Below are 17,302 nucleotides of genomic sequence, written 5' to 3'. Positions count from 1 at the left end.
AAATTGCAACTAGCCTCTTGCCTGGACACAGATTGCACTTAAAATAACAAAGTATTGAATGTATTTTTGATTTATTTCAATGTAAAATATTACACAACTGACACTCTGAATTATAGTTAATGTACATGATTAGCAAACAGTCTCATCAAAATTGTCAGCTCGATATGAAAATGAGAGAAATGTTGAAAAAATATTAGCTTCAAAATGTCAACCTGCATTATACAACATCCCACCCACCCTTCACATATAAAATCATCATAGACAGGTCAATAGATATCTACCAAGCTGCAATGGCTTATATAACATGTTGAGACTTTGGGTTTCCTTCAAAAGTGTCTGTGAAACTTCTTGACTTTGGAGATTTCAGAATCATGTATACCTACATACATACCAGTCTGAAAGTTTATAGTGCACTCTGTATCCAAAACAATTTAAACATCTTCCATGTACTTTCCAGGCAGTACTGATGCAAGTTTTAACAGAACATGTTTAATATGACCTACATATAAAAAATAAATTACAATTTGTACACTTAAGAATTTTAACAGCACTCCAGGGCTACCGGCTCCTAAAATATTTCATCTCATTTTGAAATCTGTTCAAAAAGATGAGATTTCAAAACCCAAATGGCAGCACTTAGCCGAAATTCTCATTCATTTGCGTTATTTTCTTTTATCATACCCATTGCAGAAAATCAACGTATTGTTCATGATAGGTTTCTACACAAAGAGTATTTTGGTCCAGATTTTGAAATTGTTCAATTTTCACAACGTTCCAAGATTTTGTTTCTAGGACGATGCCTGTTCTAATTCCCCGGCTGGCGTGTCTGGTTCCTCGTCATTGTAGATGTTTTCTGCCTGAAATAACAAAAGCGGACACAGAATGTCAACAATTAGCATTGACTTTCAAGCAATAGTAGTACCAATCGTACAGGTATCAATAATATTAATGTCTGTTTGAATGATCCTTTTCTCTTCATTACAGGTTTTAAGTAAAGATCATATAATTACAGTCTTAACAAGATAAAAGCAGTGTATAAGCTTCATACATTAAAGGAAGACCAGACAAATTTTATGCATAGGTTATACAATCTCAACTCTAAATAAGTTTTAACGCTTTCAAAATCCACTTAACTAAGGACTATTTCAGAATGATTTGTGTGAGAGAGGTGGGTAGCACTTGTATTAATATTTGATGGGTGGTGGGATCTCTAAAACGAGATCCCAGAGGCATCTTGGCGCCCACCATTAATGATCTTTATAAGTTCCATGTCAGAGAGATCTATTTTCTCCTTCTTACTAATCTGATAACACGAACACATGAATACAAGAAATATCGATAACAAAATTCAATTTTCGAAATTCAAATTGGCCACCTGTCAACCTTTTTGTTTTTCTGATCAAAAATCTAAATTCAAATGCCACAAATAAGGACCAAGGGGAACCTATACATGAAGTTTGAGGAATATCCCTCCTGTACTTCAAGAAATGGAGATAACAAGGATTGCTAACAGATGGATTAACCATGGATGCAAGGCCTTCTGAATAACCCACAATCATAATTTTGGAACAACCCTTATATATTTAGCAACAAATTACAGAATATGTGGTGTTGCCAGAGATGTAGGCAACTTAATATCAAAGAAGACTTGCACAAATTTCTTCACTGTTGTCATGACAACATTTGCCAACAACTTACCATCTGCCATACTTGCATGATGTTGTCCTCAGACACTGAGCAAATTACCCAGGGTTCATTGGGGTTCCATGAAAAGTCTGATATTTTAGCTGTATGTCCACCATGAATAAACTGACAACAGAAAAAAAAACATCTAAATACTTCAGTTTCGATTAAAATAATTATTTATTATAAATTGAGTAGATCTATAAGGAAGTCGTGAAATATAGAAATACTAATGACATCCAAGTACTTACCAGTAATTCTGGTGGACCGTCTTCAGCATCCTCGGCCGACTGTTCCTCTCCAATTTTACTACAAAACAAGCATAATATCAGTAGGAAACTTTATTGTAAATTTGATTTATTTTGTAAATACATCTCCAAATTTTTCATCTGAGAGTCAAAAGCAACAGAGTAAAAGTTTGTAATGGGCTCCTCCCAGCTTAAGCTATATCAACATAAGTTCAATATTTCTTTTTTGAGGGTGTTTTTTTAGAATTGTGCAAAGATTTTAATGTGATTTGAATTTATGGATTTACAATGGCAAATAATGGTCCTGCATTACTTTCATGAAATCAAAGTTCACTATTAGAAAAATATGAATGCCAAAATGTGGAATCAGTCAAGAAAAGGAATATTTGAAAGTAGTGCAATTCTATTTCAGCACTAGAGAAAAATAGAAACTTTCTGTCAATTTAAGTTTTAATTGTACTTTAAAATGTATGTCAGTGTTAGAAATGAATTTTCACTGTATATCTGCAGAATAACAATTTGTTTTCAGAAGCGGAACTACTGCTCTTATTTCAAAATAATAAGCATACCTAAGATCCCACACATGAAGTCTTCTGTCAGTTCCACTCGAAGCCAGGATTGTCTCATTATGGGGTGACCATTGTACCTTTAAACATGCATGTAGATAACACATTATATAAATTATTCCTTAAAAGCAAACAAAATCATAATCATTATCCTCATTGTTACCATAGAAACTAATGAATTGAAAGAGCAAGGCTTGTGAGCATTACTTCAAGATCCTTGAAAACTGACATTATGAAACGATTTAGTGAATAATTTACTTTGCAGTAGTTAAACACATAAACATGTCACTCTTACCTGGAAAATTTCGTCTTTGTGAGACTCAAATGAATGTAATTTTAGTTTAAGGTTTCGTAGATCCCACAAAGCAACAGTCTGAAAGAAAAAAGTCACGAAATAACAACAAGATTTTAACCCAGAAACAGACACTACACAATATGACTAATCAAAATGCATTTGGAGATTTATTTTCTTTAGATGCGAAATCCATAACTCGACTGAATTATTTTCAAAATGTGAGGTTTTTTGTTCTTTTGGATTAGTATTTGATTCCTATTGCAGAGGCGAAGTCTGAGATTAATTGTGATTGGTCAGTTTAATGATGATATGGAAGTGGCACCTAATTTACATTGGGGATTGTGGAGATAAGAGATAAGGTTTTAAGTAGTAACTGAGAGAGTTAACAGCAGTAGGGATAGTTTAGGCTGGTGTAATTATTAGGTTTTAAGCATATCAAATGTGAATATAGTTGTCAGTTCCATCTGGTGATGATATATAATACCTTGGGTGTCATTCTTAGAGGCTGGTTTATATATTATCAGAGGCTGGGTTAGGTCCTTATGGGTTGGTTTATAAATAGGTGTGTGGTCATTCTCAGAGACTGGTATATAAATAGGTGTGTGGTCATCCCCACAGACTGGTATATAAATAGGTGTGTGGTCATTCCCACAGACTGGTATATAAATAGGTGTGTGGTCATTCCCACAGACTGATATATAAATAGGTGTGTGGTCATTCCCACAGACTGATATATAAATAGGTGTGTTCATTCTCAGAGACTGGTATATAAACAGGTGTGTGGTCTTCCCACAGACTGGTATATAAATAGGTGTGAGGTCATTCCCAGACTGGTATATAAATAGGTGTGTGGTCATTCCCACAGACTGGTATATAAATAGGTGTGTGGTCATTCCCACAGACTAATATATAAATAGTCATGTGATCATTCCCACAGACTGGTATATAAATATTCATGTGATCATTCCCACAGACTGGTATATAAATATTCATGTGATCATTCCCACAGACTGGTATATAAATAGGTGTGAGGTCATTCCCACAGACTGGTATATAAATAGGTGTGTGGTCATTCCCACAGACTGATATATAAATAGGTGTGTGGTCATTCCCACAGACTGATATATAAATAGTCATGTGGTCATTCCCACAGACTGATATATAAATATTCATGTGATCATTCCCACAGACTGATATATAAATATTCATGTGATCATTCCCACAGACTGATATATAAATAGGTGTGTGGTCATTCCCACAGACTGGTATATAAATAGGTGTGTGGTCATTCCCACAGACTGGTATATAAATAGGTGTGTGGTCATTCCCACAGACTGATATATAAATAGGTGTGAGGTCATTCCCACAGACTGATATATAAATAGGTGTGTGGTCATTCCCACAGACTGATATATAAATAGGTGTGTGGTCATTCCCACAGACTGATATATAAATAGGTGTGTGGTCATTCCCACAGACTGGTATATAAATAGGTGTGAGGTCATTCCCACAGACTGGTATATAAATAGGTGTGTGGTCATTCCCACAGACTGATATATAAATAGGTGTGTGGTCATTCCCACAGACTGGTATATAAATAGGTGTGAGGTCATTCCCACAGACTGGTATATAAATAGGTGTGTGGTCATTCCCACAGACTGATATATAAATAGTCATATGATCATTCCCACAGACTGGTATATAAATATTCATGTGATCATTCCCACAGACTGATATATAAATAGTCATGTGATCATTCCCACAGACTGGTATATAAATATTCATGTGATCATTCCCACAGACTGATATATAAATAGGTGTGTGGTCATTCCCACAGACTGATATATAAATAGGTGTGTGGTCATTCCCACAGACTGGTATATAAATAGGTGTGTGGTCATTCCCACAGACTGATATATAAATAGTCATGTGATCATTCCCACAGACTGGTATATAAATATTCATGTGATCATTCCCAGACTGGTATATAAATAGGTGTGAGGTCATTCCCACAGACTGGTATATAAATAGGTGTGTGGTCATTCCCACAGACTGATATATAAATAGGTGTGTGGTCATTCCCACAGACTGATATATAAATAGTCATGTGGTCATTCCCACAGACTGATATATATAAATAGTCATGTGGTCATTCCCACAGACTGATATATAAATAGGTGTGTGGTCATTCCCACAGACTGGTATATAAATAGGTGTGTGGTCATTCCCACAGACTGATATATAAATAGGTGTGTGGTCATTCCCACAGACTGATATATAAATATTCATGTGGTCATTCCCACAGACTGATATATATAAATAGTCATGTGGTCATTCCCACAGACTGATATATAAATAGGTGTGTGGTCATTCCCACAGACTGGTATATAAATAGGTGTGTGGTCATTCCCACAGACTGATATATAAATAGGTGTGTGGTCATTCCCACAGACTGATATATAAATATTCATGTGGTCATTCCCACAGACTGATATATATAAATAGTCATGTGATCATTCCCACAGACTGATATATAAATAGGTGTGTGGTCATTCCCACAGACTGATATATATAAATAGTCATGTGGTCATTCCCACAGACTGATATATAAATATTCATGTGATCATTCCCACAGACTGGTATATAAATAGGTGTGTTCATTCTCAGAGACTGGTCTTCATTCTCTGAGACTGGTTTATAAATAGTCATGTGTTCATTCCCAGACTGGTATATAAATAGGTGTGAGGTCATTCTGAGTGGCTGCGTTCCCTACACTCTAGTATAAATAGGTATGAGGTTATGATCTGCTTACAGTCACTTCATATAGAACCGGATGATGATGTAATTCTATTATTAGGTCAGTGATTAAGTAAAGACTATCTTTAGCTATAATAAGAGATACATCTAGTGTTAGTAGTCGAGTTTAACAAGTGAAGTCACTGGTCAAGAATAGTTTTGCTGTCCATATGTAAAGGCTTGTTACCTTTAGAGTAGAGAGTTAAGAAGTTACCTTTAGAGTAGAGAGTTAAGAAGTTACCTTTAGAGTAGAGAGTTCAGAAGTTACCTTAAGAGTAGAGAGTTAATAAGTTACCTTTAGAGTAGAGAGTTCAGAAGTTACCTTTAGAGTAGAGAGTTCAGAAGTTACCTTTAGAGTAGAGAGTTCAGAAGTTACCTTTAGAGTAGAGAGTTCAGAAGTTACCTTTAGAGTAGAGAGTTCAGAGTGAAAGGAAGCTGAGAGTTTTCAATAGACTTTTAAGGTTTTATGTGCCAGGTTCAGATAGAGACTTTGTAAAAGAGTCAAGCAATAAGGGCTATTCCATTAAAATATCTACCTGACCCCAGGACACCACAATAAATCACTTCTATACATGTGGATTACCTTCCAATTACTTGTATGTAATTAATAAAGTAAATTCTATAGGTGGTACCCCTTAACCAAACCCGGAGTCCTGGGGTGGGGTAGATGTTCTACTGGAAAAGCCCTTAGTTTACTTAAGATTATTTTTGTTTTGGAGTTAAGTAACAGTTAGCAACTTTTTGTAGTGCGGTTATTTTCTATAGACAACTTTTGATTATGGCGATCCATTTTGGCTTCTTCTAAAAAGAACCTGAGCAAATTATTTTTACTACTAATGGAATGTCTTCGAATTTGCTTCTCATTTATTTTTTGGAACTACTTGTGAACTTGTGCCTTCTACTTCTGGAGGACATTGAATTTGAATTTTATATATCTTGATTGGCAAGTACTTCTACTACACCTTGTACTTTGATAAAACATGAGGGAATTTTGTATTCAAGTTTTCATTTGCAGATTGGTGTCAGAAGTGAGATTATGCGAATAAAAAATATTACAATAGCATACATAACTTTTATTGAAATTTAGGACTAGTTTGTTTACAATTTACCTGTGATGAATGAACAAGGGAAGTATTTGGTGTTAATATCAATGAGAAAGGCAGAACTCATTATAAAGGGGGGTCAAAACTGAATTTATAATGCAATACTCTTGCCGAACTAGGGGTTACTTAGATATAGAAAGTGGTGGTCGTAGGTGATGAATAATGAATGGAAAACTGAACAACAAGAGATCCCAGAGGGATCTTGGCGCCCACCATTGAATGATCTTCATAGGTTCCATGTCAGATTGATCTTTTCTCTACTTTTCCCTTCTTGTAAGTCTTACTAATTTGTGTAAATTCAGAAACAGCCCTCTATAGCTAGTACTTTTCAAACAAGGGGAAGCTATATATAAAATTTAAGATTTAGCGATAATGGCTGTCTGTCGACCATGTTGTTTTTGGATTGGTCCCAATATGCAAAACTAGGCACTGAGGGGAACCTACATATGAAATTTGAGAAAGATCCCTTGAGTGCTTTCTGAGAAATAGCGATAACAAACTTCAATTGTCAAAATCCAAGATGGCTGCCTGTCGGCCATGTTGTTTTCTGATTAGTTTCAAAATGCAATATGCATAACTAGGCACCAAGGGGAACCTACATATGAAATTTGAGAAAGATCCCTTCAGTACTTTCTGAGAAATAGCGATAACAAACTTCAATTGTCAAAATCCAAGATGGCTACCTGTCGGCCAGGTTGTTTTCCGATTGGTCTCAAAATGCAATATGCATAACTAGGCAACAAGAGGAACCTACGTATGAAATTTGAGAAAGATCCCTTCAGTACTTTCTGAGAAATAGCGATAACAAACTTCAATTGTCAAAATCCAAGATGGCTGCCTGTCGGCCATGTTGTTTTCCGATTGGTCTCAAAATGCAATATGAATAACTAGGCACCAAGTGGAACCTAAATATGAAATTTGAGAGAGATCCCTTCAGTACTTTCTGAGAAATAGCGATAACAAACTTCAATTGTCAAAGTCCAAGATGGCTGCCTGTCGGCCATGTTGTTTTCCGATTGGTCTCAAAATGCAATATGCATAACTAGGCACCAAGGGGAACCTACATATGAAATTTGAGAAAGATCCCTTCAGTACTTTCTGAGGATTCGCGATAACAAACTTCAATTGTCAAAATCCAAGATGGCTGCCTGTCGGCCATGTTGATTTCCGATTTGTCTCAAAATGCAATATGCATAACTAGGCACCAAGGGGAACCTACATATGAAATTTGAGAGAGATCCCTTCAGTACTTTCTGAGAAATAGCGATAACAAACGTCAATTGTCAAAATCCAAGATGGCTGCCTGTCGGCCATGTTGTTTTCCGATTGGTCTCAAAATGCAATATGCATAACTAGGCACCAAGGGGAACCTACATATGAAATTTGAGAAAGATCCCTTCAGTACTTTCTGAGGATTCGCGATAACAAGAATTGTTTACGGACGGACGGAGGGACGACGGACCACGGACGCAGGGCGATTTGAATAGCCCACCATCTGATGATGGTGGGCTAAAAAAGAGACATTCATTTTGATAATCGTCAAGACTATATATTGCTGATTTTATTACTGACCTTGTCTGCAGATCCAGTGGCTAATATAAATTCACTGTAGGGGTTGAATGACAGACAGTTGACTTCCGCCGTGTGTGCATCGACTGTGTGACTTGGTTTTGTGGTGTCATTTGATCGTGTATCCCAGCTGTGAACAAAGTTTTTTATCTATATTTCATGTTTGTTTAGGCCTATTGGATGTCCATATTTTTGGCTCCTAACATCATTCGGGAGTACTTAGACAAAACTGCTGCATGATGGCAGTTTTATATTCATTGTTCAGCATACACTTCCCATCAATGATAATGAATTCATATCAAAATGTGTTTTTTCTTGTATATCTTTTGTAGTTTTATTTGCTGAACTTTTGCATAATAAGCAGTGCTCTACAAGACATTACCATTTAATTATCAATTCAAAATGGTAAAACTGATTCAAAACAGTATTTATTAAAAGGTTTAAATTATTAGTACCTAACTCTTATCAAGTTAAGAAAACTAAAATATGAAGTTGATACAAAACTCCCAGTAAATTTGAACTAGCAGCCTTCTGCCAGAATATTTTCAACACCTTACATTTACAAAAGAAACAGTTATAGCCTATCTTTGTAAAATACTTACATCATTAATTTCTGGTCATCAGCAACTGATCCAAATAAACTTTCATGGAGTAAATGCCAAGCCACATCCTACAAAATCATAACAATGGATTTAATGAGGGAAACCAAAGTATATACTGTACAAATATATATATTTTCAAAAGTATTCTAGCAATTAAACAAGAGGCCCATGGGGCCTGTATCGCTCACCTGGTTGGATTAGACCAAATGTCAAAATAATGTTCATATTCTATTTGTTTTATTTGTAAATCTCTAACAATGCTATATATGGTTATAGTGTGGTAATCCGAACTGCTTTAAAGATTAATGAAGTCCAGACTCTCTAAGGTCTGAAAGACCTCAAGAATTGTTTTGAGAACATGCATGCATTCATCACTTTATGACTAGTAGCGATTTAAAGGAATTACCTTGATTTTCCCTATTGGGCCCCACCCTTTTGGCCCCTCGGGGTCAGAGTCACCAATTATACAAAATCTGTTCGCCTTCCCCCAAGGATGTTTCTGACCAAATTGGGTTCAAATCCATTCATAACTTTATAACTAGTAGCGACTTAAGGAATTACCTCTATTTCCCCTATTGGGCCCCACCCCTTTGGCCCCTTTGGGGTCAGAGTCACCATTTATGCAAAATCTGTTCCCCTTCTCCCAAGGATGTTTCTGACCAAATTGGGTTCAAATCCATTGATAACTTAATAACTAGTAGCAATTTAAAGGAATTACCTCTATTTCCATTATTGGACCCCGCCCCTTTGGCCCTTCGGGGGTCAGAGCCACCATTTATGCAAAATCTGTTCCCCTTCCCCCAAGGATGTCTCTGACCAAATTGGGTTCAAATCCATTGATAACTTAATAACTAGTAGCAATTTAAAGGAATTACCTCTATTTCCATTATTGGGCCCTGCCCCTTTGGCCCCTCGGGGGTCAGAGTCACCATTTATGCAAAATCTGTTCCCCTTCTGCCAAGGATGTTTCTGACCAATTTGGGTTCAAATGCATTCATAACTTTATGACAAGTAGCGATTTAAAGGAATTACCTCTATTTCCCCTATTGGGCCCCGCCCTTTTGGCCCCTTTGGGGTCAGAGCCACCATTTATGCAAAATCTGTTCCCCTTCCCCCAAGGATGTCTCTGACCAAATTGGGTTCAAATCCATTCATAACTTTATGACTAGTAGCAATTTAAAGGAATTACCTCTATTTCCATTATTGGGCCCCGCCCCTTTGGCCCTTCGGGGGTCAGAGCCACCATTTATGCAAAATCTGTTCCCCTTCCCCCGAGGATGTTTCTGACTAAATTGGGTTCAAATCCATTCATAACTTTATGACTAGTAGCAATTTAAAGGAATTACCTCTATTTCCATTATTGGGCCCCGCCCCTTTGGCCCTTCGGGGGTCAGAGCCACCATTTATGCAAAATCTGTTCCCCTTCCCCCGAGGATGTTTCTGACTAAATTGGGTTCAAATCCATTCATAACTTTATGACAAGTAGCGACTTAAAGGAATTACCTCTATTTCCCCGATTGGGCCCCACCCCTTTGGCCCCTTTGGGGTCAGAGTCACCATTTATGCAAAATCTGTTCCCCTTCCCCCAAGGATGTTTCTGACCAAATTGGGTTCAAATCCATTCATAACTTTATGACTAGTAGCGATTTAAAGGAATTGCCTCTATTTCCCCTATTGGGCCCGCCCCTCCGGCCCCTGGGGGGTCAGAGCCACCATTTATGCAAATTCTGATCCCCTTCTGCCAAGGATGTTTCTGACCAAATTTGGTAAAAATCCAATAAGAACTTTTTGACTAGTAGCGATTTGAAGCAAATGTTGACGGACGGACGGACGACGGACGCCGCGCCATGACATAAGCTCACCGGACCTTCGGTCCAGGTGAGCTAAAAAATTGTGTACTGTATAAGCATTTGGACATATACTGAGGAACAAACTCAGTATATGTCACAGATACAGCAGCTGAGAAATAGACTGATGGTTTTGGACTAGCCTTGTTGCCAAAATACACTACACAGCCAGACATTTCATCAAAACTGAATCCAAATGATGATATTGTACTAAAGGTTTATATTATGTAATTCTTTTTACAAGATTTGTGGTCTTCAATCAACCTTAAAGCAATCATATCACATCATGTAGTTACAATATAAATCTTACCTCTACAACGGATGTGTGGCCTGTAAATATAGTGTGTGCATCTATGACTCTGCCCTCTTTTGGTGGTGTATTGATGTCCCAAAGACATATTGTCTACAAAGACATAAAGACAACTTTTACTTGCTGTGAAAATGTATCAAGAATAATAAAATCTTTTTCACTTAATAAATGTCTTGCATTTACTACTTAGACCACATCAAGCATGTATTAAAAATTTTGAACACAAGAAATATTGTTTCTCCTATTTTTGTACATACGTGATCATCAGAAGCACTTAATAGGTGACCATTCAAATTGGGGTTCCATGATAATCCATATCTAAAAATAAAATCAAGATGTTAGCAAGTTCATTCCAACTCCCCCAAACAAATTTCAGGACTTTTTTCAAACACGATTTAATCAAAATTCAGTTCCAAACTAAAATTCAAATTTCAGGACCTTTTTCTCAAATTGACAAAACATTTCTCAATTTTTAAATTACCTTAAAAGATGATGCATATATATTTATAAATTCTATATACATGTCAATACATATTAAGAATTGTTTGCAGAGTTTATTATCCCTTGAACAGTCAGGGTCAACTTGAGAAAGAGTCTCTGTGTGGTAGTTGGCTACCTCACTGAACAAGATACAACAGTTTAGGGTAAAGTGCCACAACTATACCAGCAAAGGATGGAACATGATCTTGGCTTCCATGTCAAGAGAAACACAAATTGCTCAGGAATGTGATCAGCACTTGATGTCTAGCATATTTTGGTGCAAGAAATGAGGCAATTATATTTATCACTTACCCTTCTTTTTGATGACCTTTTAGACGAAGTTCAGGAGTACATTCTCCACTTGGATCTAAGAAATAAAAATACTTCTTTACACAATGACATAAATGTCTGCAAAACTTTAAATGCTTTCCGTTTTACATGTATAATAATTTCCAAAATATTCACATGAAAAATCCCTCAGAACTCAACGAGATTCAATATAGTAATCAATTAACACAAACTGTATATTTAGTATTGAACACCACCATTACTCATGCTGATTGTTTTAACAGTATCTACAGGTCTTGTATGGTATTTACCTGGTTTTGAGGGATGTTTTGTGTAGTCAAATACCAGTACATCACTTGATGGTGTTTTTGTGGCAAGGACACATGGGTTCTGTGGCATATATCTGGCTCGATTGACCTCTCCTTCATGGTTTATCTTAATTTCTATCTCAATCTTTCCACTTACAGAACCAAAACCTCCGAACTCTGAAAGGAAATCATAAAGTTGATTTTCAAAATTCTGTTTTTACCCCACCCCCAAAGACTTGCTGCTTCAATAAATTTACAATGAATTAATAAATGCATGCCCTGCAATAAACTTCCAACACATACATTAAGATTTATGACAGATTTCATGCCCTTTCTTCAGATGACAAGTGATTTATGTAAAACTGAAATCTGTATACATCAATCTAGAGTGTTGAAATAATATGCTGACATCAACTTTTAAACTTTTGGTGAAGCCTTTGCTCAACTTTGACATCTTCGGATAAATAAATAATATCTGCTCCCAGAAAATCCTGACAGTCAGTTGAGGCAAACAATCTTACCTCCTTTCTCACTGTCATAATGTGAGGCATCAAATTGGGCATTATCATTGGGAAGCTGAACACTTGCAATCAGGAGGTGATTTTGTTCATCCGAGCTGAAATAAATCAAAGGGCCAAGGCAAATGTCTAAGAAAACATTTTGAGAAAAGCAAATCCAGATTTCTTTTGAAGATGCATACATGTTTTTTTCAAAAATATTGATCAGGGAAACCGCTTGGTTTGAACTTTTGTCAGGTTTTCCATTTTACTTTTATCGATCATAATGGTACGAAAGTACTTTGACATATTGTTTGTCAGTTTCTTGCTACAGGATATATAAGTAAAGCTTTACATGAAAACATGCAATTAGTTGCTCCAGTCCTCACCCAAAGCAAATGCGGCTATGATGATAACGGAGGAGCAGTGACAGCTACAGAATCAGGTTTTTTGTAATCAATATATATAGTATTTAACTATCTTTGTTCCAATGTAAAATCATTGTTTTTGTTTTAAATGTCCATATTATGCGATCAACAGACCTGATTTTGATGCATCAAATAATAACAGTATATTTGTCAATTCTTAAATTTTGCATTTTTTAGTTGAATAAGTTGTTATCCTTATCACTACATCAGAAAACACAACATAAAATACTTTCTTTTCTTCATTTTGGGATTTGATCTGTGTTCATCTCATCAATGTATGCATCTGTCAAATCTTGCTCTTTATTTTTTCTCAAATGTATCCATTAACATACCTTGTCCTTTGAAAGGGAAGAAAAGAAAAAAAGAATGATTAAAATACACATTTGACAATCAACATTTAATAATACAAGTATCCATCTTAGTTTACTGCTTTTTTTAAAAGCATAACTTATTTACAGCAATCAATCATGATACTTTCTTCCAGTTGCAGCCACATAATACAATTCTGGATAACACATAAGTAATATTAAAGGCTTGAACAGGATGTACAATTTCATTTGCATGGTACCTAGGACTGGTTGATTTTCTGGCAGATAAGTAAATGTCCTTGAAATTTCAGTCAGACTGGAGAATTTTTCCAAATGTTAGAGTGGAATTAGTCACGGGTCCAAGACCTGTTGTTTTTTGGTCGACAGTATTTTTTTTAAACAAGCTATCCCATCAGGCCAGTAGATTCTTTGTTCCTCATTTGGTTTTCTTATATGAATTTTGTTAGATTATTGATAGATACAGAATTAAAGATATGAGGTTTTATTTCCGGCACAAAATGAACCAGACTGCACTGGACTACCCTTAAGAAACTGAGCCAGCTAATGCTAGCAGATCCGGAGAGGTCTTCAGCTCTAAATCTTGCATGATCAATATGTTGGACCAGTGTGTTTCCAAAAAAAAAACCCAAGCCAGTGGATTAAAGTTAAAGAAGGGCCTGTTGCCACCTTTTATAAATTCCAGCCCTACGTGAAATGTACCTGCTGGCTAGTCCTTCAATGAAATTGTACACCACCGTTAAAAAACTAAAAAGATCAACCGGGAATTAATTATTTATCAAGGCAGATTCATAAGGATGAATCAGAGTGAATATTTGACTCCAATGATTGGTCTAGGCAAATAACCATGGTTCATAGGTTATCAAACAGGAAACAAACATTTTTTTTTTTTTCACTTTTCAAAGTTAAAACTATAAAGAATCACCATGCCAACATTCTCCATCCTAAAACTAACTTAGAAACGGACCTTTAAGTCTAACCATCCCTAACACAATAAACTGTAATTTCATGGTGGGACATAAAACTAAGCACAGCTATAAATATTATACAGCTCAAGACTCATACAGATATTTCAAATTGAAAATCTATCATTAACACATTGAACTGAGGTTTCAATACATTTAAATTTGGAAAATACAGTGCTTTTGTCATCTCAGTGAGGCAAATCAGACACTTTGATAAACTCATATAGAGCAAAGAATTAAAATTGAAGTTTTGGTCTTTTTTTGTTATCTATTTCAGGGCTTTCCAATCCTGTATGAGCATTGAAAATTCAACTTCAAGCAAGGAAGCTATCTACTTAAAGCTGGTGTCATGATACATATTCAGTGTTTTGAAGATTTTTCTTGTTCTGTAAGCCAGAACAAAATCTCGAAATTAATTAATAATGACAACAAGATAATACATGTTTCTGTTAACATGCCAGGAACGAAACGTAGGTAATTTAGGAAATATTTTTGAAAGACCAGGAATCCTACTTAACTGCATCCTTGAATATGGCCAAACCTTACAGGGTCAGTATGTAATCGGAAACGGGTATTTTTGAAAAAAATTCTGCTGTAAGAATGAATCCAGGACCCAAATATCTGTACCATAAAAATCACTGATATATACATTCCAGAATGTTAAAAAGCTATATATGGCTTATTCTGCAGGTATAATTGTTGAGCGAGTTAACAATTCACTCTCAATGCTGTAAATCACTTAAGATTATCTAGCTAACTCATCTCTTCTGACATATTCGTGAATGCTGATATAGAAATAACATTCAATTTGTGAATGTTGAACTATAAGTCATGGAATCTGCAATATTCCTACATATCAGTAAGGGATAGCTTGGCCAAATAATCCCAAAGACTTTGAATTGTGATTGATTCTCCTCGCCCATTAATGCGGAAATAAATCCCATGCAAAATATAAGTGATTTACAGCATATATTTCAAATCAGGGTATACAAACAGTCTATTTAATCATTAATATATAACATGACGATTTAGGCTGGTCTTGATTCTAAACACTTACGTGTGTGTTCCCAGGATGAGTCTGTGAAGAGAATAGTCCTTTCCTTCTGGTCTGCAATAAAGAAAATCATGTGCATAATTAAACATAAGACACAAAAAGGGAATGATTTCCTCGCAGAAAATAACTCGAATTCTTAATTTAAAACAGTTACATTTAACATTGCATAATGAATTGAAAATAAATTGAAATTTACACAAATTACATGGATCTTGTCAGAAAGTTATTTGGATAGTCTAATTTAAAGGATTCTTTTTGGAACATCCTGGAATACCGTGTGACATCTGGCAGCCACTGTGCTGTTAAACTCGGCCACTCCAGTGCATGGGTCATAACAAGGTCATACAAAAATGGGGTGTTTTTCTTCCATATTTTGTATTCCTCATTGATGACCCTTTCTTCAACTGCATCATCAAAGCCCTCTGAAAAGAGATTGAAATTATTTTTTGTTACATCAAAATAACCTTTCACTTACCAGACAAAAATGGAGACAAACCGTAATGAAAACATCATTATCTTAATTCACGAAGTAATCCAAATTTTTTCATATGCATATTGTCACAGCATTTTTTTCTGGATTAATTATCCATTTAGTATTTCCTGGCACCATCGCATATTATTATAACTTTGATTCATTGACCGGCAGGTTTGGGAAACTATCAACTTTCATATGCAAACTCCCACATTATATGCCAGTTTAATTTGAGTATGGATTAATCACTAAAAAAAGGCCAAAATAGCTTAAACTGTAAATATTGCAGTATATTATTAAAAGTTGCATTACTTCACGCAAGCAGTTTTGATCATAAATAATTCAGTTATTTAAGTAAAGAATTGATCTATTGTTTCAAACCAAAATCTATTGCAATATAATATATGTTCAAATATTTATTAATGTTGTTTATATAATTAGTAAACATCCCAAGTTCATGTATTGCTTTTGCATGTACGCATGCATTCTTAAAACAGAAAAGAAAAAAAATGTTTTTCATCAGTTAGGTAGAGCTTAGATAGCTATTATAGCAATATGTATCAAAAATTTAACATGTGACCAACCTGATAATGTATAAATTTACTCATTTTCATATTGTTGAAGTTTTGTTAAGACTTCAAGGAAGAATTGTAACAGAGTTTCCCTTAAACTATAAATGAAGTATTATCACTTATTATTTCATATTGTGGCTAACACTGTAGAAAAACGACTTGCCAATATCATTTCAGTAGTGTCATAAGAATGAAATATGGATCTTGTCAACAAGGTAAATTTGTAAGAACCCCCCCCCCCTACCAAAACAACACAAACAAATCTGTGCGTTTATATGCGATTCGCATAATAGGCTATTTAATAGCAAAGCGTTTTTCGTCGAAACAAGAAACAGAAAGCACATTTGCTTTCACGTGTCAGTAATATCTTGATAATAGTTAGGGTGACTCGGATAATTGGACATCTTCAATGTACAGGAGTCGAAAATGCCGGCCGGTGCCCCCGGATGCGAACAGAAATTGAACCAATTTCAGCGGGAAATTCACATATATCGACATTATAACAACCTGTGTATTATGCATTGATGTTATGAAATTGCTCCAAGTATATTGGTACTTAATTGCCTTACCACCGGGATCCTTGTCTGTCATTTTTCAAAATTTCCTTTCTTTTCAGTGGACCCACAAAGACACATGCGCAAGTGCTCGACGTCTCGCGCCAAATTTTTTCGAAGTGCGGAATGGAATATTGTAAAATAATTATATGACCTGATATTTCCATCCAGGTTTATATATTATTTATTTTGTAATGATATTATTATTATAAAAATGTAAAACATAATATTTTACTTTCTGACATTATATTTTAATGTGATGTATAGAGAATAATTTTACGTTTTTAAATTTGTTTAAATAAATATTTTTAACTCTAGATAATAATGTTGAATACGATA

General features: G+C 35.4%; 1 protein-coding gene across 1 annotated transcript; it reads right to left on the bottom strand.

Moving 5' to 3' along the window:
• Positions 1–54: 54 nt before the first annotated feature.
• Positions 55–17,077, bottom strand: LOC117327268 (histone-binding protein RBBP4). Its single transcript, XM_033884184.1, has 16 exons — positions 16,979–17,077; positions 15,640–15,787; positions 15,369–15,419; positions 13,353–13,358; positions 12,617–12,711; positions 12,099–12,272; positions 11,812–11,866; positions 11,277–11,337; positions 11,020–11,112; positions 8,863–8,930; positions 8,264–8,390; positions 2,793–2,870; positions 2,501–2,577; positions 1,935–1,992; positions 1,699–1,809; positions 55–857 (listed from the first exon to the last, which is right to left on the bottom strand). Exons 1-16 carry the CDS (start codon positions 16,998–17,000, stop codon positions 789–791), a joined length of 1,293 nt encoding a protein of 430 aa, XP_033740075.1. The 5' UTR covers positions 17,001–17,077; the 3' UTR covers positions 55–788.
• Positions 17,078–17,302: the final 225 nt, after the last annotated feature.

Source organism: Pecten maximus, chromosome 5, assembly GCF_902652985.1.
Source record: "Pecten maximus chromosome 5, xPecMax1.1, whole genome shotgun sequence".
NCBI classification, from domain to species: domain Eukaryota; kingdom Metazoa; phylum Mollusca; class Bivalvia; order Pectinida; family Pectinidae; genus Pecten; species Pecten maximus.
This window is presented reverse-complemented; position numbering and strand designations above follow the sequence as displayed.

Bases quoted from the DNA above. Each gene is read 5' to 3' on its own strand.
- LOC117327268 (XM_033884184.1), bottom strand. From the start codon at position 17,000: ATGACAGACAAGGATCCCGGTG. The intron at 11,338-11,811 runs GTAAGTGATAAA...TTTTATTTTTAG, and splicing joins AAAGGTCATCAAAAAGAAGG to ATATGGATTATCATGGAACC. The intron at 8,931-11,019 runs GTAAGATTTATA...ATGATTTTGTAG, and splicing joins GCCACACATCCGTTGTAGAG to GATGTGGCTTGGCATTTACT.